Source organism: Halichoerus grypus, unplaced genomic scaffold (genome assembly GCF_964656455.1).
Source record: "Halichoerus grypus unplaced genomic scaffold, mHalGry1.hap1.1 HAP1_SCAFFOLD_91, whole genome shotgun sequence".
Classification (NCBI taxonomy): domain Eukaryota; kingdom Metazoa; phylum Chordata; class Mammalia; order Carnivora; family Phocidae; genus Halichoerus; species Halichoerus grypus.
The window spans coordinates 89034-109223 of NW_027555022.1; the positions used below are offsets into that span (position 1 = coordinate 89034).

General features: G+C 43.5%; 1 protein-coding gene and 1 long non-coding RNA gene across 12 annotated transcripts; one reads left to right on the forward strand and one right to left on the reverse strand.

The window, feature by feature from the left end:
• The first annotated feature begins 1046 nt into the window (after window positions 1–1046).
• On the forward strand, window positions 1047–11055 carry LOC118525209 (GTPase IMAP family member 2). 11 transcript variants are annotated; one of them, XM_078065536.1, is made up of 4 exons: window positions 1047–1333; window positions 8805–8840; window positions 8980–9172; window positions 9693–11055. In XM_078065536.1, exon 4 carries the CDS (start codon window positions 9701–9703, stop codon window positions 10679–10681), a length of 981 nt encoding a protein of 326 aa, XP_077921662.1. In that variant the 5' UTR covers window positions 1047–1333; window positions 8805–8840; window positions 8980–9172; window positions 9693–9700; the 3' UTR covers window positions 10682–11055. The 11 variants fall into 11 exon arrangements, with proteins under 11 accessions (XP_077921662.1, XP_035931676.1, XP_035931700.1 ...); XM_078065537.1 differs by lacking the exon at window positions 1047–1333 and adding an exon at window positions 7413–7471; XM_036075829.2 differs by lacking the exon at window positions 1047–1333 and adding an exon at window positions 7547–7667.
• On the reverse strand, window positions 4637–7318 carry LOC144380702 (uncharacterized). Its single transcript, XR_013444912.1, has 2 exons — window positions 7254–7318; window positions 4637–5197 (listed from the first exon to the last, which is right to left on the reverse strand). It is a non-coding gene; the product is annotated as an uncharacterized LOC144380702 (long non-coding RNA).
• Window positions 11056–20190: the final 9135 nt, after the last annotated feature.

Here is a 20190-nt window from a genome sequence, read left to right on the forward strand (position 1 = left end):
GGCCATTCTCTGGGAGAAACTAAACAAACCAGCCACACAAACAGAGCTTCATTTGGCTTATTTTGCGAGACTACTTGACGTGGGTCAGTTCTTGCTTCTGCCTCTGGAAATCACAAGCAAAACTTAAAACTCTTGCCCAGACTTGGTACCAGGGAACGAGTTGCCAAGTCCCTACCATTTAAGAAAACTCTCGTATTATAAGCCATCACAGTGAAGAACACCCAGCTCTGCGGTCTCCCGGTACCGGCTGCTTTAGAACCACACACCCTCGGTCCGCGTTCGGTTTGACTGCTCCTGGTTTGCAATCTGTCTTTTTGGTGCGTGCACCATAAACTTGTACTAAGTCCCACTGCTGCGATTCACTGGGTTTCCTTCTGTGATTTCTGAACTTCTGGCGATACCTAATAAACGGCTACACACTTGGGTGAGTGATGGAGAACATGTGTAAAGACACGATGTTACGTTGCAAAGAGGAGAGCCCCACGTTTTGGGGACATTGCGCAGACCCAGCCATGAGCCTGGGCTTTTCCCCACTGCGCATGCTCTCCCGCCGGCCGTTCCCCCGACACTGAGGCTGGGGAGTAGGGCAGAACTCAGGGCTCTGAAGGGCACCGTCTGCTTGTGGTGAGCTGAGAAAGGGTCTGAGAATACTAGGAAGTATTCTGTGCACACCCCGTCTCCTTGACTGTTTTGTGCCAAGAGGTGGACAGAGCTGACTTAATTTACCCTTAAATGTCTCCCACTCAACACTTCTCTGATGAACCTAGAAGTCAAAACCCCAGGACCAGCAGGCCAGTGGGCTTTCACGGTGTTGCCCTGACAGGACGCTTTCTTCCAAACCTCCCAGTTTTGTCATTGTCCCTCCCCTGATCTGGTCACTACCTATGGTGTCCCATCAGGGATCACTAGTCACAGGCACGTGCCACCGGGCTCCCTGTGAATCCGGTCAGCCCTGAAGGGGCTTGGTGGGCTGGGTCTCTCATGCCCACTGGGTAAGGCCCGAAGTAGCAGACAACTCTCATGCCGTCGTAGGAAAAGGCCTTCGATCAATGCCACAACCCTCATTTTAACCATAAAACGCATGAAGGGAGCCTCAGAGCCTCTGTGAGTCCGGCCCACCGCCACAAAACACATGCAGCCTAATGCCTATAACCTGCACCTCCTGTTCCTCAAACCCGTGTTCTTTCCACTCTGCTTGTGTATCAACGCAAGGCACATACGCCTAGGTGACAATGGGAAAATGCCATGAGGGAAAACCAGCGCCTCTGTGCTGAGGAAGAGTCCTCTCGTCACTACGTGATCACAATCGGGACCATGGCGCCACTCAGAGAAGGTAGGCCCTAACGTATCGATGGGAAGGGGCAGAGCTGATTGTAGAGGAAGGCTAGAAAAAAGTCCCATTGTGTTCATGCAGTAGAACACAGATCTGGGAGTTCATACACTCCCCTTTGTTAACATCTGTACAAATCTCTGGTTAGAAATTCAAATTCCTGTCATCGTGTGAAAATGTCTCATGCCCAGTGAGTCACGCTCAGAGGAAATGGGGACCCTGCAACCACCTCCCACCACCCTAGCCGAACGGTCTGCCTGCATCCTGAAACTTCCTCTGTCTCTTGGGGAGGAAATCATTGCTTAGTCTCCAGATTAAATTAACTTCTGAAGCAAATTCCTCCATAGAGGTGCTCAACTCAGAAAGGATAACACCTAAAAGTAGAGGTTGGCAATGGGCAGGGGGCTGTATGTGTGTGTGTGTGGGGGCGGGGGTTGTATTTTGGTTGTGGCCGTATCTGAGAAGCAGCTTGGGCAGAGTCTAGAGTGGCCTTTCCAGAAGAGCCCGTGCTTCTGTCGGCTGTTTGTGAGCATCAGGACCCATCAGTTCTGGAATCTGTTCAGGACTGCAAGCCAGGATTGAGGGGAACAGTGTTCTAGCAGGGTGGGATACTTCAGATTCCCTGGCATAGGCCTCCCCTGGTATTGGGACCAACACTGCCAAAGGGACATTGTGCAAGAAAGAGAGAAAGGCAGTGAGGTGGGACAGAGAGGCACAGACAAGAGTGGAGGATACAGGATTTGGGGAGTAAGAGAGAGGAGAGAAGGGACAGAAAAGGGGGAGTTTATGTAGATAGAAGGAATTTCCCTCTTGTCCTGGTTTCACTTCTTTAATTTAATCTGCGTGTACAAAGTCAAGATTATGCAGTTCAGATTTCGCATGTGTCTGTTGCTCAGAAACCATCATCACTGTAGACCCTATCTCTGTAGCTCAAGGACCACAGATCACTGGAGGATGTGTTTTGGCCACACGGGGTTGCTGATGAACTCTGGGCAACTAAAAATATTGGTGGGGGTGGGGGTGGTGTTTGGGGGCAAGGAGGGAGAGGGCAAGTTAGAAATAGACCAAATAGATCAATGTCTACCATTTCAGTGGGTAACAATCAGACTGGGGATCTGGTCACGAGTTAGACCTGCAGAGCTCATCCCTTCTAAGACGCTGCCCTTCTGAGGGCTCTGGGCCACAGACTACACCAAACGCACCTTCTGGCTGCTATCTGAGCATGTGAATCTTCAGCTCTGCTTGAATGACTTTGACCTTCTCAATCTCTTCCCTGGGTGTTGTTTTGTTTACCTACCCACTATCCCGGGGAAAATCTTTCCTCCTTGGAGAGGAACCATAGCTCTAGGGTGGTGGGCTGCAGACAGGTGTTTGGACAGAGGAGTTTCAGTCACTTGTGATCACACCAGATGAGATGGGTCTCTGCTCCAGCTTGCCTCAGGAGCACCTTTGCGCTTGTGGTTTTCTTTCACTAAACCACAAAGTTATTTTTCAGTCTTGGCAAAAACACCCAGGAAGCAGGTTCTTTTCAAGATACAGTTGAACTCAGCAAGAACAAGAAGTAAACATGAAAAGCTTTTATACAGAAATGTTGGTGAGGAAATGAAGGCAGGCAGGGTCCGGAGCACAGGGGAAGGTGTCAGGAGATAGATGGGGGCCAAGACTCAGAGTGCTCACCTCTGAGGTCACGGCCAGGGCTCCTCTCCAGCTAGCTTTAACCACACCTGTTCTGTTTCTGTGCACTAAGGCGGGGGGAGGGGTAGGGAGGCAGAGGACGTGATGCAGGACTCCAGTGAGGTTACCCAAATGCAGATCATGTCAAGCACAATGAGGGACAGGGCTTTCGAATCCATTCTTCACACAGCCCACCGTACATCTGACTGTGGCATGACCCCAAGGCAATCCTGCCGCGATTTTCCACTTTTCGTAAGAGAACATTCGGGATCCAAACTCAATGACAAGTCCCCATACGAATGGTCTATCTCCAAACTCCCGCCTCACTTCCACACAATCAGACTTCTTGCCTCTGGGTTCTAGACATCCTGGCTTCCTTGGAATGAATACCCAAGAGAGCTCCATGCTTTGACTTGCCTCAAAATACACTGTTTCTTTTTCCTTCAATCCCTCCAGCTTCTACTCACTCTTCAACTTCAGCTCATACGATGTTACTTCTAAGAAGTTTTTCCCGATTACCTCCCTCCCATCAGTGTAGCTTATCCCCCAGCGCAGCCTACACTCTCCTTAAGAACACTCACCACGCTCAAGTTTCTGTTCAGCGTCAGGCTTGCCTAAGAAAGGATGGCGTGATGGGGGAAGGGTGGTGATGGTAAAAAATCTTGTTTTCTTAAAAGATGGAAACAGAATTCCTCTGAGGCGGAAGAATCTGTTCAGAGAAACAACATGGCTATTACGTTTGGAAGGAAGAGGGGAGCCCGAAACCTGATACAGCTGGAACCCGGGCAATGGGGCAATCAGAGAGAGAGGAGCTACTCTCTTCTAGGGATGGATAAGATCACTATGAAGCAATGCAAAATCCTAATGTAGCAATTAACAAATAGAATCCAGCAATACCTTAACTGCTAGGCAAAGAAGGATCAATATCAGGAAATACTTTTGTATAACCTGATGGATTATAAAGCTATGAGGCCACATAATCTGATAACCCCTTTAGCTATTGAAAGGTAAGTTGTTAAAATTCAACATCTCATAATCGGTTATGTTTTTAGCATAGTAGGATTTTCCATCTGAACCTCGAAGCATCTTGCTCAATGAGAATCGCTGAAGTATTGCCACAAAAGTTAGGAACAGCATAGGGAGGCCTCCTGTCACTGTGATCATTTGACATTCTTCTAGACACTAGCCATGATAAAAGTGAACCAAATTGGAAGTTTAAAAGAAAAAAGCCAAGAAGAAGAGGAAAAATGATCATTTGGGGCCCCAGAAAGAACTCTAACAAACCAAGATCAAAATGATTAGCATGGGCAACAAATATATAAGACAGATGTCAATAAAGAAAAAGACGGTTCTTATACATATGAAAAATATTCACCCACACTCATGTGGAGTAATGCATGAAAATCACTAAGATACAGTTTTTCAGTGATCAGATTGGCAGATACAATCATGAGGAAGGATATGCGGAAACTAATACAATGTGGGTGTAAGTAATTTGATTAACATTTTACTGTGGGCAATCCAGTAGTATCTACCAGAATTACAAATACGTGTACCAATAGTCTAGCAATGCTACTTCTAGGAATTCAGGTGACCCAACTTTCTCCTGCTGTACAACAAACCACTCCACACTCAGTGGCATAAAACAATTTTATGACGTTCATGATGTCATGTGCTAGGAATTCAGGCAGAGAAGGAGGGCATGACTTGTTTCTCCTACATGGCAGACCGGGGCTTTAGTTGCGGTGGCTGAAATGGCTGCAGGTAGCTGGGACACAGCTAGACGAGAGCCACATGGCTGTGGCTTCCTGGCTGTCAACTGTGTGTCTAGGTTCTTCTCCATGTTGCACCTGCTGGGGCTGGAACATCCAAGATGGCTTCTCCACTCCTTCACCAAGGGGACAGCACTCTTCTCCTGGTTGTTTGGATTACTAGTTCCTCACAGTGAAGTCAAGTCAGGAATTTAAAGGGAGTATTGGTCAGCTTTAATCCCTGCGAGAGTAGGGAGCTTGAAGAGCAGCCACAGTGGCTGTTCAGAGGGGTTGAGATGGTGTGGGGGCGAACTGGTGAAGGAGAGAGTGGAAGGACCCATGCCTCAGGCTTGTCCGTGTCCCGTTCCAAGGAACTGGGAACTGTCTTCACATCATGGTGCTTGACGCTCCAGAAGGGGTGATGGTGATCCGTCCTCTGAGACTATAAGCAAAGCAATGGAATTAAATTCAAAATGGACGTCTCTGCGCTCCCTCACTTGGCAGGATATGGCTCTCGGTGATGTGACACTGCTGGGAATTGTATCATTTAGTGGAATGCTCCTGTTGATGTCTTTTGTGTGGAGTTATTCTCAGAAAATGTACTGTAAAGCCTAAGGAGCGATTGTGGAAGCAGCTGAAAAGTCAGCAGCGCTCCTGTTCTCGGGCTATTGAACGCAATGGCCCTGTAGGAGCAGGATCCCACGATCCCCAGGGGCAGGGCATAGGTTAGGAGCTATGAAAGAATGTGACCCTCAGTCCCCCTTCCGCACCTGGGGATTGCTAGCCCAAACGTCCCCCTCCTCCCTTATCCCATGACTTGCCTCCATGTGTGTGGGCGCCTAGGGGAGGATGCAAGCCTGCCTTAGGGCTTCGAGATAGTTGCCATCCCTTTGTACTCCTTTCCCATGCCTCTGTGCTTGCTTTTCTGACAAAAAAAATAAAATAAAAGCTATGTGCAGAATTTAGCTGCCCCTGCTCTCCCTTGCAAAGGCAGCCCTGCACGGCCGCTCAGATTGGTGTCTGAGAACTTAATTTCGGTGCGTGACGACACTCTTGTAGGACTTAAAATGTCTTTAAAAACTTTTAATTTAAAAGTTTAGTTATTAATTCTTAGGATTATACTGTGAGATTGGCCCTTTTTACAACCATGGGTGTCAATTTTAACGAATTCCTTGGTGGCAGGTCTTATGCTTTGTTAAGCTAACAGTTCTCCACACTTTTCAATGGACAAGTCACTAAATCTAACCTCTCCCAAAAGGTCCAATTTGGTATTTTGTTTGTTTATCAAAGTTTGTCTGTTGTGTTGTGTCTCTCCTTTGCTTTGGTTTGCACTTATCTCTTCCATGAAACGTTGGAAGTCAGCAACAAACCTCAGGTGTGGATTGTTCTACACACTACCCCAGCCTTTGCTAGTTCATGTCACACACTCTCAGTGCACTTCTTTATATGTGTGGTGAGGATGCGTCAGATCTGCTGTCTCAACAACTTTCAAGTGTACAATCCAGAATTATACCTACAGTTAGTTGCCATGCTGTGGGTTAGATCCCCAGAACTTAGTCATCTTATAATTGAAGGCTTTTACCTTTTGGCCAGCAACTCCCCATCTCCCCAGATCCTTAGCCCCTGGTAATCACCATTATAACTCCCTGTTTCTATGAGTTCCATTTCTTATTAGGTTCCACTTCTTATTAGGTTCCACATATAAGTGAGATTATACGGTATTTGTCTTTCGCTGTCCGATTTTTCTTAACTTAGCATAATGACCTGAGGTTTATCCATGTTGTTGCAAATGGCAGGATTTCCTTCTTTCTCGTGTCTGAACAATTTTCCATTGTATACACCTATCACATCTTCTTTATCCATTCATCCATTGACAAACAGAGATTGTTTCCATAACTTGGCTATTGTGAATAATGCAATAATTCAATACAAATAATAATTTGTAGCAAGGTAGTGATGTTCACCCAAGTCCCGTGGCTCCCCTGCATTTCCCAGCCTCCCTTAGAGTGAGCTCAGAGCTCAGTGGATTATTCCTCATCAGTGGGTTGGGAGAGAAAGCCACAAGTGGTCACTAGGAATCTGGGATGAAGGCAACATAAACTCCATATTTTCTCTCTCCCTCTTGTGCTGTCACATAAATAAGCAGAAAGAGCATTTGAACGATTTCGACTTTAACTCTTTGGGTTGTGCTTCCGGAAAGTGGACACTCCCGATTATTACTGTAGACACTACTAGATCATTGCTCCCCAGAGGTGTGTTCCCTGAAATGACAGAGCTGGCTAGGAAAGAAAAGCAGGGGGACCGTGGGAGCCATCGGGAGTTATTTCAAAATCCTTTCAAGGTTAATGACCTTTAACTCCCAGTCTGACTCAAGAAACTGGCTTCTCACAGGTTCCCCTTTCTACATCCCTTTTCCCTCTGCACAGCGCCCCGCTAGAGGTGTCCCCCCAACCCCCAGACCCATGCACTTGCCCCCCCACCCCCGCAATGATACTTGCCTTTAGAACAGTCACTGCCACCAGTGAGAATGAGGCTTAACTCCTGGGCGGGCTTTGCATTTGGGCAAACTTGTGACCCGCAGGACACAGCCCGGGGCAGGAAGAGATCAAATCTACCAGCTACCCTGACGTGCCTGCCTTTCTCCCCTGTCCAGCTGAAATCATTCCAACACTGCTTTTTCACTACTGGCAAGAAAACGTGGTCCACACGATAGCAAGTAACTACTGATTAAATTTTCCCATTTTAACACAGGCATACGGAGGGGCTCTTTTGCAGCAGGGAAGCTCTGCAGACATTAAGGAGAGGAAGAAGACAGGCTGGGCTTTTGTTTTATTTTCTCTTTCTCTTTGAGCTGAGCTGGCAGTCTCAGGTTTGAATGGGAGTCATCTGGGTTTCTTTGGACAGTCAATCAGGTAAGCCCACATTCATGAAAAGTTCCACAGTGTTGATTTCTAATTCCCAGGCTATGCTTGGGAAAAAAAAAAAAAAATCTTTTTTAGAACAAATTTTCCCTGTTTTAAGGGAAGCGATTTAGAGTGGCTGCCTTTGGCTGAAGTACAGCCAGTTTACAAGACCGTAAATTTTGTACAGTTTTCGTTTACACGTTACTGGCAAACAGAGCTTCCTTAGCACAAAGCCAATAAAGAGTGCTAACTGGGAAGAATGTGGGCATTCACATGTGTTCGTGAGTCTTCTGTGCCTTGTCGCTTTGTTTTACGCTGCCAGACTTAAGGAAGAGAGAAAAACCATCTGATGAAAATGAACGGATGTTTCTCACTGCACAGGGGAAGGGAATGGGTCCCAAGGCTTCTTCAAGCTGGCTGTTGCGGATTGAGGAAAATTCAAGTAATTGATGGATTGAATGAAATGTATTTCAGGCTTCAAGGATAGTGTACTTAATTCACTGAGTCTCTCACAAGAATTTCAAATGAAGGGCGAGGTTTGGAGAGAGGGGAGAGCACGGGAGAGGAGGGAACAAGGTGGGGAAAGCAGGAGAGAAGGAAGGAGAAGACTGAACCTCGCATCAGGGGAGGCCAACAAGAAAGGAAGGTGAGAGAAGAAACGGGTGAGGCCAAGGAGAGCAAGGAGAGGCTCGGGGGGGCCACGGGAGGAAGGAGGAAGGACACAGAGAAGAGGTGGGCACGGAGACCAGGAGCAGGAGGGGCGGACAAACGAAACCTACTTCTTCTCCACTCACTGACTCACTGGGTGACTCTGGGCAAATGACTATGTCCCTGTAAGACAGGATAATTCTCTCCCCCATCAGCTATGTGGAAACAAATGAGGCATGGGTGTGGCAGTGCTATAGGAATACAAGGGTCTTTCCTGATTTAGAACTAAAAAAATTATCTATATATGTGATATCTATAATATATCTATATTCCCTGAAATTGCAGAGCTGGATAGGAAAGAAAAGCAGGGGCCACGGAAGCCATGAGAGAGTTATTTCAAAATCCCTTAAGGGTTAATGACTGTTAACTCCCAGTCTGGCTCGGGAATATATATATATATTATATATATAATTGGTCTCTGGTCTCTCTGTGCCTCAGGAACAACAATGGACCAACACGAATGCGGTCACTCTGGTAAGTGACTTCTTGTGTGTGTGATTATTTTACCAATTTCTGTGCCAATTTTATATAAAAATCATGCAACCTTCTCTAAGCAAAGTATAAGCTATCAGATATTTCTTCAGAGAGAATAATTTTACTTTGCTTATTCCAGTATTTCCCCAGTCCAGGCTTTTCACGGGTGGTCAAGACCACAGCCCAGCCCAGCGAGGTCACAAGGGCCATCTCTGGCCTTAGAACAGAGTCAAGTTACTTAAGCCACCTGGAGATCGAACGCACAGTCGTGGCTACACATCTTTGATCTTCAGAAAATTTGTCTTGTACACAGCCAGAACTGGGTGAATCAGGCAAGCCTTGCATGACTAGATATGTTTCTAAATCCATATTGTCCCCCAAGTATGTTTTTCTATGATCCAACGTGGCAGCATCCTGTAGTCCTAGAGAAACTGAGTTTTTTTTTTTAAACATTTATTTATTGATTTCAGAGAGAGAGAGAGAGAGAATGAGCATGGGAAAGCGAGCGGGGTGAGGGGCCGAGGGAGAGGGAGAGACAGAATCCTTGAGCAGACTCCCCGCTGAGCACAGAACCCTACACGGGGCTCATTTTAAGGACCCTGAGATCATGACCTGAGCCAAAATCAAGAGCCGGCCACTCAAACAACTGAACCACCCAGGTGCCCTGAGAAACAGCGATGTTTTAAAAATCACTGTTGGTTTGATTTGATTTGATAATGGAGTTAGCCTCTATTTTATAAATCCAATGTATTGGGAGACTACCTTTGCTCATAATGTGGGAATATCTCTTATTGTTAAAAGTATTCCATTGGTATAACCAGTGGTCATAACGTAGCAAACTCGCTCTGACAGGACCATATATGAAGAACCAACGTGCCAGAGGATCAGAGCTGAGAATCATTCTGGTGGGCAAAACAGGAACGGGCAAAAGTGCCACCGGGAACAGCATCCTTGGGAAGCAAGCATTTGGGTCGCAGCTGACTGCCCAGCCGTTCACTAAGACTTGCAGTGAAAGTCAGGGAAGCTGGGGAAAGAGAGAGATGGTCATTATCGACACACCGGATATGTTTTCTGGGGAGGACCACTCCGATTCCCTGTGCAAAGAGGTGCAGAGATGCTACTTACTCTCGGCACCAGGACCCCATGTGCTGCTCCTGGTGACCCAGCTGGGCCGATTCACCGCCCAGGACCAGCGGGCTGTGCAGAGCATGAAGGAGATCTTTGGAGAAGATGCCATGAGTCACACAATTGTCCTCTTCACCCACAAAGAAGACCTCGAGGGAGACTCCTTGACGGATTACATCCAGGACACAGATAACAAAGCCCTCCGCAAGCTGGTGGCGGCATGTGGGGGGCGAGTGTGTGCCTTTAACAACTGTGCTACAGGGAGTGATCGGGATGGCCAAGCGAAGGAGCTAATGGACTTGATGGAAGGCCTGGTGTTGGAGAGAAGGGGTGACCACTACACCAATGGGCTCTACAGCCTAGTAACAGCGTCGGGATGTGGACCTGTGTGCGAAGGGCAAAGGTTAAAGGATTTCAAAAGAGATCTTAGGAAGTACATGGAAAACCAGAGACGTTACTCCACCGTGGCCAAAGCAAATTACCTGAAACAAGCCCTAATCAAGACACCAGCCTTTATTTTTTTATTTTTTATTCATTTCTTTCTCAAATTGCTAATTCTGTTATTTTGTGTATTGTATAGAATGTGCGTCTCGTTTTGCTGCTTTCTTTTGAGTGTATGCTGTTTGTTCTGTAGCTTACTGTTAATGATAGCCAAAATATTGATGATAAGTTTGAGAAAGATCACTGAGCTGGAAGGCAAGACTCCTAGATTATAGTTACAGGTCAGCGATTATTTATTCACGACCAGATACTGGGTGAATCCAAGTGCCTCCCCTGGAAAACGCAGTGCCTGACATCAGTAAATGTTTGCGATTCTGTGAAGTGTTTAAATCTTAACATCACTCTCTTAATGAACCGAGTTATTTTAACAGTTACTGTCTGCCTTGAAATTTAATACGAAAAGCGTTTGAAAGCTGTAAGCATAAAATTCCTCTCATTTGCAAATCTCTAAAGCCAGTTTTATGTTCCTGGAAACTCCTTTTCTTCTTTATGATACTATTATTTCTACTGAATATAATAAAAACAACAATAAAACTTCTACTCGGTATAAGAACATAGCAATAATAAATAAGCTGTCAAGTTCCTGAGATCCCATGTCTTTCATTCTGTTCTGTAGTTTTATCCTCAGAAGTTGGTAAGTGAACACAGGGCTTATTTACTCTAGAATGGAAGGAATCCATGTGCAGCAACCACACATAGACACACTCACACATCAGTCGTCTGTTTTATGTGTGTCAAATTTGCTTAATATTGAAACGGGCTCAGCCAGATTTTATCTTTGGCCCCAGTCATGTTTAGTATTAAAACATACATAGAGGCTTACACTTCAGACAAGGTGGTCTGCTGGGTATTCAGCAGCACTGTCCTGTTCGATGCAAATAGAAGCAGAATTTATTAAAATAAACAGAATCTTTGTGATCGATGAGCTCACTAGAAAATCAGGAAAACTCCAAGGGTGAAGCAAACAATACACATAAAAAGAATGCGGGGCTAAAATGAGTTGAGAGCCATTAGGAAGGTGCACACATAGAAGGCAGGGTTGAGCAACAGACAAATGCCACTATCAATCTGGAGATCAAAAAAACCAGCCTTGGGTGGTCGGGTAGTGGAAGAGCTGACTCTGAGGCTTCACTGTTATGTCAGGACCTCCTCGGGGAACTAATATTACAAATTCATTTTTTAACTGAATACGTAAGGCCTAGTAGTCTTTTCATATTTCCTCCATGTTTTACATTTCTGGAAAAGTTTGCCTTTTCCTGTGGATCCAAGTTTTTTTTTTTACCTAACATCATTCCGCATTTCCATTATGCAAGCCCTAGTGGGACAAATTCTCTCTGGTTTTGCCCTGTCTTCAAATGTATTTTTTTAAATCTTCATTCTTGAGGGATACTTGTACTGAGTAATGAATTCTAGGCTGTTCTTTTATTTTTCTTCAGCACTTTAAACATATTCCAGTGTTTCCTGGCTTACATAGTTTCTCGTAAGAAAGCAGCTGTCATTCTTATATTGGTCCTATATATACATAGTGGTCTTTGCTCCTCCTATGATTGATTTAAAATTTTTCATTTTCTTTGGTTTTCAATAGTTTGTTTCTCTTTGTATATCCTACTTAAGGTTGATTAAGATTTTTGGATTTAAGAGTTAAAGTTTTTCATCAAATTTTTAAAATTGTGGTCATTATCATCTCAATTTGTTTTTATGCTACCTAGTTCAGTCTTATCTTCTCCTTCTTGGATTCTAATTGCTTTAGACTGCTTGATACTATTCCACTGATCATTAGTGCCATATTCATTTCTTTTATCAATATTTTCTTTCCTTTTTGTGCTTCAGTCTCAATAATTTCTCTTAACCTATCTTCAATTTTATAGATCCCTTCTTCAATGTCCCATATGCTTGTAGGTCCATCCACTTAAGTTGTTCTTTTTTAAAATTTCAGATATTTTATTTTCTAGTTCTTTTTAGAGTTTATATTTCTCTCCTGAAATTCTCAAGTCATTATATTTCTTTTTCTATAAATCTTCAGCACATTTATAATTGTTATTTCAAAGTCCTTAACTGAGGGGCCCCTGGGTGGCTCAGTCAGTTAAGCATCTGCCTTCCGATCAGGTCACGATCCTGGGGTCCTGGGATCAAGCCCCACATTGGGTTCCTTGCTCAGTAGGGAGCCACTTTTCCCTCTGCCCCTTCCCCCCACTCCTGCTCTCTCCTTCTCTCAAATAAATAAATAAAATCTTTAAAAAATCCTTACCGTAATTCCAATGAATGAGTCATTGGTGGTTCCGTTTCTACTAGCTGTTTAATCTTCTTATTATGAGTCCTATTTTCCTGATTCTTCATGTGTCATGTAAATTTGTATTCTATTCCAGACAAGTATGTTTACCCTGGTTTTGTTTATTTCCTGAAGAGTACAAGTTCATTGGTCTGTCTGTTGGTTAGAGTGATCACATCATTGGCTCCTAAATTTGAGTTGAACTGAGAATGAGCTGCCACTTTAAATAGATTGAGTTTGGGATGCTTGGGTGGCTCAGTTGGTTAAGCATCTGCCTTTGGCTCAGGTCAGGGTCCTGGGATGGAGGCCCACATCAGGCTTCTTGCTCAGCAGGGAGCCTGCTTCTCCTTCTGCCTGCCAGTCCCCCTGCATGTGCTCTCTCTCTATGACAAATAAATAAATAAATAAAATCTTAAAAAAAAAACAAAAACCAGATTGAGTTTACCTCTGATTCATGCAACCTACAATAATCTCCTATACAACCACTAGCAGCTTTTTTTATCTAGTCAGCATTGGAAATGGGATAGTGTCAGCCTCTAACTGAAAATGGTTTTATTTCACTAATAGGGCCTAATGGGATTGAATCACTTCTACCTGTTTTCTTGGTCCTTCTACACTGCTGCTTTCTTAGGAAAAACGTGTGATGGGAAGGAGAGGAGGTATCAAGATAAGCAACTTCGTTTTCCCCCTGGGATCGTATAGATCCCAATGTATTTTAATAGCCCACATTGTCAAATGATCATCTGATTTCTCCTCCACTCTGCAAAGTCTACTTTCTTTGGCAAGCCAACACCTCCATTTGTTCTATCCAAACCAAGTCCCTACTCCAGGTATAGAAGGCCCCCCACCTCTCTGCTCACCTATGAGGGCTGTTTTCTACAGAGAATTCAGTTCCTCAGTTCTGCTTGGCATCCACATCCTTCACTAGACACAGAGAAGTATGTTTTTACTCCATATAATTCCTTTTGTCAATATGGAGACTAAAGACTTTTGCATCTCTCTCCGATCTAACCAGAAGAAAAAAAATCCTTCATTTCACTGAGTTTTTTCTCTTTCAAACTTCCTTCAACTTGTCTTTAATAACAACACAATTTTCAGCTATTGTCCCACTTCTCAAATATTTGCACTGTTTTCCCCTTGATGGTTCCAGAATTATAAGGGTCTTTGGAGTTCTGTACTCAGTCCTTTTTTCTTCATACCCAACACATTTTCTCTGAGTGATTCCCCCCACCATCCATTTGTGTCTTATGGCATGCTGATACTTCTTCAAATATACTTCCACCTAAGTCCTTTCTCCTGGTCTTTTACTAACTGAAACTCATCCTGGGTTCTTACACAAGTCTCAGTTTATTATAATATTTGTGTCTCTCCCAGAACCTTTATTTTATACCTTTGACTTCAGTGACCCATCATACATAATATTTGGAGGTGAAATACACGACATTTTAGCTTCTTATTTGGCTTACAAACTTCTACCCCCTTTTATGTTACGCTGTCAAACTAAGAAGCATGACCTGGTTCTTGTCCTGTGAAACTGAATCCTAGATACTACCACCTCCTTGGCTATTAGAACTGCCTTGGTTGGTACTTCTAACAATTAAACCTTGATTACCACAACTACCCTCTCCCCACAAGAAAGGAAAGTAGTATCTACGTGATGCTGAAAGAGTGCTTCTAAATGCTGGGGCACAGTGGGCCAATGTGTTTCACATAGTCAGTATTTTATTGAAGGAGTTATTTCCTTATAACCTCCTCTGCTGAGATGATATCTGGATTACTTTATTCTTTTGTAACCCCAGGGATGCTGATAATTGAGCTCTGGGCACACCAAAAAAAGACAGGGCAACATCAGGGCTGAAGAATGATCCCAGAACATTTGAACTTCTCACTGGAGATCTGTTCAGGAAGGATGTTTTCCTTAAAACTCATGAATTCAATGCTTTCCATGTCATCTTTCCTGACTTTATAAGGACAGAGAAGTAAACAATGAACCTGCAAATATTGAAAAAGGAGAGAAGAACTGTAGGAAGAGAGGAGAGGAAGCAGAGGTCCTGGATAGTTCTGAGTCCCAGGAGTCTCAGGGCCATAGACCTCAGATGGGTTCCACAATTGATGGCAAGTCAGTGAACAATAGGAGACCAATCCCAGACACAGTGAGAAATAATCAAAAGCTAACAGGAATGTAGAGGAAAATGGAGACAGAGACAATTGCTTTTGTAGAGGAAGGTAATCCCAGAAAGCACTAGGAGGGAGGTGGGAATATGAGACAGGGAAGGGGAAAAGAGCCAATCTGGGTTGCACCAATGAACATGTTCCCACTATAGAAAACTGGGTCTTGGTCCTGCTGGGGAACTCAGCAATTTGTGTGACATACACCTCAGAGTTACCTTACTTGGTGAGGAGTAGACAATTTAATAAGCAAGGACACTGAGGTATCTAATCACTCACTTCTGACTGCCATTGATAAGCTCTGCTTTGGGAAACACCAGCTCTCTGAAATTTCAGCCTCTTCCATGCACTAGCTAAGCAATTCTTGCAGCCAGATAAACCCTCAAACAGAGAGTTATAAGTGATTGAAGTAAGACATCCTATGCATTCATGGAAATGATAAGGAGTGAATGATAAGGAGTTATCACAGAAGCACTGAAAGCATCTTCAGGAAAGGTACATGTCAAACTTCAAAGATTTAGTCAAGGCTGATCTGCATGGCTTGGAGTAGGATGAGGCTGGTGAGGAGCCAATGGCACCTTTTTTCCTCTTTTTCTTTCTTTTTTTTTTTTTTAATTTAAATTCAATTAGCCAACATACCGTACATCATTAGTTTCTGATGTAGTGTTCAATGATTCGTCAGTTGCGTATAACACCCAGTGCTCACCACATCATGTGCCCTCCTTAATGCCCCTCATCCAGTCACCCTATTCTCCCACCCACCTCCCCTTCTGCAACCCTGTTTGTTTCCCAGAGTCAGGAGTCTCTCATGGTTGGTCTCCCTCTCTGATTTCTTCCCATTCAGTTTTCCCTCCCTGCCCACATGATCCTGTGTGCTATTTCTTATATTCCACATATGAATGAAACCATACAATTGTCTTTCTCTGATTGACTTATTTCACTAGCATAATACCCTCCAGTTCCCTCCACATCGATGTCAATGGTAGGTATTCATCCTTCCTGTTGGCTGAGTAACATTCCATTGTATATATGAACCACATCTTCTTTATCCATTCATCTGTTGAAGGACATCTTGGCTCCCTCCACAGCTTGGCTGCTGTGGACTTTGCTGCTATGAACATTGGGGTGCAGGTGCCCCTTAGTTTCATTCCATTTGTATCTTTGGGGTAAATACCCAGTAGTGCAATTGCTGGGTCATAGGGTAGCTTTATTTTTAACTTCTTGAGGAACCTCCATACTGTTTTCCAGAGTGCCTGTACCAGTTTCATTCCCACCAACAGTGTAAGAGGGTCCCCCTTTCTCTGAATCCCCACCAACATGTGTCGTTTCCTGTCTTGTTAATTTTAGCCATTCTGCCTGGTGTGAGGTGGTATCTCATTGTGGTGTTGATCTGTATTTCCCTGATGCCGAGTGATGTTGAGCATTTTTTCATGTGTCTGTTGGCCATTTGTATGTCTTCCTTGGAGAAATGTCTGTTCATGTCTTCTACCCATTTCTTGACTGGATCATTTGTTCTTTGGGTGTTGAGTTTGATAAGATCTTTACAGATTTTGGATACCAGCCCTTTTATCTCGTATGTCATTTGCAAATATCTTCTCCCATTCCATAGGTTGCCTTTTAGTTTTGTTGACTATTTCCTTTGCTGTGCAGAAGCGTTTTATCATGATTAAGTCCCAATAGTTCATTTTTGCTTTTGTTTCCCTTGCCTTTAGAGATGTGTCTAGCAAGAAGTTGCTGTGGCTGAGGTCAAGGAGATTACTGCCTGTGTTCTCCTCTAGGATTTTTTTTTATTGTTATGTTAATCCCCATACATTACATCATTAGTTTTAGATGTAGTGTTCCATGATTCATTGTTTGTGCATAACACCCAGTGCTCCATGCAGAACGTGCCCTCCTCAATACCCATCACCAGGCTAACCCATCCTCCCACCCCCTCCCCTCTAGAACCCTCAGTTTGTTTTTCAGAGTCCATCATCTCTCATGGTTCGTCTCCCCCTCCGATTTCCCCCCCTTCATTCTTCCCCTCCTGCTATCTTCTTTTTTTTTCTCTTAATATTGCATTATTTGTTTCAGAGGTACAGATTCAACAGTCTTGCACAATTCACAGCGCTTACCAGAGCACATACCCTCCCCAGTGTCTATCACCCAGTCACCCCATCCTTCCCACCCCACCCCCCACTCCAGCAACCCTCAGTTTGTTTCCTGAGATTAAGAATTCCTCATATCAGTGAGGTCATATGATACATGTCTTTCTCTGTTTGACTTATTTCGCTCAGCATAATACCCTCCAGTTCATCCACGTCGTTGCAAATGGCAAGATCTCATTCCTTTTGATGGCTGCATAATATTCCATTGTATATATATACCACATCTTCTTTATCCATTCATCTATCGATGGACATCTTGGCTCTTTCCACAGTTTGGCTATTGTGGACATTGCTGCTATAAACATCGGGGTGCACGTACCCTTTCGGATCCCTACTTTTGTATCTTTGGGGTAAATACCCAGTAGTGCAATTGCTGGATCATATGGTAGCTCTATTTTCAACTTTTTGAGGAACCTCCATACTGTTTTCCAGAGTGGCTGCACCAGCTTGCGTTCCCACCAACAGTGTAGGAGGGTTCCCCTTTCTCCGCATCGCCGCCAACATCTGTCATTTCCTGACTTGTTAATTTTAGCCATTCTGACTGGTGTGAGGTGGTATCTCATGGAGGTTTTGATTTGGATTTCCCTGATGCCGAGCGATGTTGAGCACTTTTTCATGTGTCTGTTGGCCATTTGGATGTCTTCTTTGGAAAAATGTCTGTTCATGTCTTCTGCCCATTTCTTGATTGGATTCTTTGTTCTTTGGGTGTTGAGTTTGATAAGTTCTTTATAGATTTTGGATACTAGCCCTTTATCTGATATGTCATTTGCAAATATCTTCTCCCATTCTGTCGGTTGTCTTTTGGTTTTGTTGACTGTTTCCTTTGCTTTGCAAAAGCTTTTTATCTTGATGAAGTCCCAATAGTTCATTTTTGCCCTTGCTTCCCTTGCCTTTGGCGATGTTTCTAGGAAGAAGTTGCTGCGGCTGAGGTCGAAGAGGTTGCTGCCTGTGTTCTCCTTTAGGATTTTGATGGACTCCTGTCTCACATTGAGGTCTTTCAACCATTTGGAGTCTATTTTTGTGTGTGGTGTAAGGAAATGGTCCAGTTTCATTCTTCTGCATGTGTCTGTCCAATTTTCCCAACACCATTTGTTGAAGAGACTGTCCTTTTTCCATTGGACATTCTTTCCTGCTTTGTCAAAGATGAGTTGACCATAGAGTTGAGGGTCCATTTCTGGGCTCTCTATTCTGTTCCATTGATCTATGTGTCTGTTTTTGTGCCAGTACCATACTGTCTTGATGATGACAGCTTTGTAATAGAGCTGGAAGTCCGGAGTTGTGATGCCGCCAGCTTTGCTTTTCTTTTTCAACATTCCTCTGGCTATTCGGGGTCTTTTCTGGTTCCATACAAATTTTAGGATGATTTGTTCCATTTCTTTGAAAAAAGTGGATGGTATTTTGATGGGGATTGCACTGAATGTGTAGATTGCTCTAGGTAGCATTGACATCTTCACAATATTTATTCTTTCAATCCATGAGCATGGAATGTTTTTCCATTTCTTTGTGTCTTCCTCAATTTCTTTCATGAGTATTTTATAGTTTTCTGAGTACAGATCCTTTGCCTCTTTGGTTAGATTTATGCCTAGGTATCTTATGGTTTGGGGTACAATTGTAAATGGGATCGACTCCTTAATTTCTCTTTCTTCTGTCTTGTTGTTGGTGTATAGGAATGCCACTGACTTCTGTGCATTGATTTTATATCCTGCCACTTTACTGAATTCCTGTATGAGTTCTGGCATTTTTGGGGTGGAGTCTTTGGGGTTTTCCACATAAAGTATCATATCATCTGCAAAGAGTGAGAGTTTGACTTCTTTGCCAATTTGGATGCCTTTTATTTCTTTTTGTTGTCTGATTGCTGTGGCTAGGACTTCTAATACTATGTTGAATAGCAGTGGTGATAGTGGACATCCCTGCCGCGTTCCTGACCTTAGAGGGAAAGCTCTCAGTTTTTCCCCATTGAGAATGATATTCGCTGTAGGTTTTTCATAGATGGCTTTTATGATATTGAGGTATGTACCCTCGATCCCTATACTCTGAAGAGTTTTGATCAAGAAAGGATGCTGTACTTTGTCAAATGCTTTTTCTGCATCTATTGAGAGAATCATATGATTCTTGTTCTTTCTTTTGTTAATGTATTGTATCACGTTGATTGATTTGCGGATGTTGAACCAACCTTGCAGCCCAGGGATAAATCCCACTTGGTCGTGGTGAATAATCCTTTTAATGTACTGTTGGATCCTATTGGCTAGTATTTTGGTGAGAATTTTTGCATCCATGTTCATCAGGGATATTGGTCTGTAGTTCTCCTTTTTGATGGGGTCTTTGTCTGGTTTTGGGATCAAGGTAATGGTGGCCTCATAAAATGAGTTTGGAAGTTTTCCTTCCATTTCTATTTTTTGGAACAGTTTCAGAAGAATAGGTATTAATTCTTCTTTAAATGTTTGGTAGAATTCCCCTGGGAAGCCATCTGGCCCTGGGCTTTTGTTTTTTGGGAGATTTTTGATGACTGCTTCAATTTCCTTAGTGGTTATAGGTCTGTTCAGGTTTTCTATTTCTTCCTGCTTCAGTTTTGGTAGTTGATACATCTCTAGGAATGCATCCATTTCTTCCAGGTTATCTAATTTGCTGGCATAGAGTTGCTCATAATATGTTCTTATAATTGTTTGTATTTCTTTGGTGTTGGTTGTGATCTCTCCTCTTTCATTCATGATTTTGTTGATTTGGGTCATTTCTCTTTTCTTTTTGATAAGTCTGGCCAGGGGTTTATCAATCTCGTTAATTCTTTCAAAGAACCAGCTCCTAGTTTCGTTGATCTGTTCTACTGTTCTTTTAGTTTCTATTTCATTGATTTCTGCTCCGATCTTTATTATTTCTCTTCTCCTGCTGGGTTTAGGCTTTATTTGCTAATTTGGTCGTGGTGAATAATCCTTTTAATGTACTGTTGGATCCTATTGGCTAGTATTTCCAAACTCATTTTATGAGGCCACCATTACCTTGATCCCAAAACCAGACAAAGACCCCATCAAAAAGGAGAACTACAGACCAATATCCCTGATGAACATGGATGCAAAAATTCAGCTCCTTTAGGTGTAGGGTTAGGTTGTGTACTTGAGACCTTTCTTGTTTCTTGAGAAAGGCT

What these genes read in the sequence shown, in the direction of transcription:
- LOC118525209 (XM_078065533.1), top strand. Translation starts at nt 7,631, where the DNA reads ATGGGAGTCATCTGGGTTTCTTTGGACAGTCAATCAG. An exon ending in TTCTTTGGACAGTCAATCAG is followed by an intron (nt 7,668 to 7,980) that starts GTAAGCCCACAT and finishes TTACGCTGCCAG; the next exon opens with ACTTAAGGAAGAGAGAAAAA. An exon ending in ACACGAATGCGGTCACTCTG is followed by an intron (nt 8,841 to 9,692) that starts GTAAGTGACTTC and finishes TCGCTCTGACAG; the next exon opens with GACCATATATGAAGAACCAA.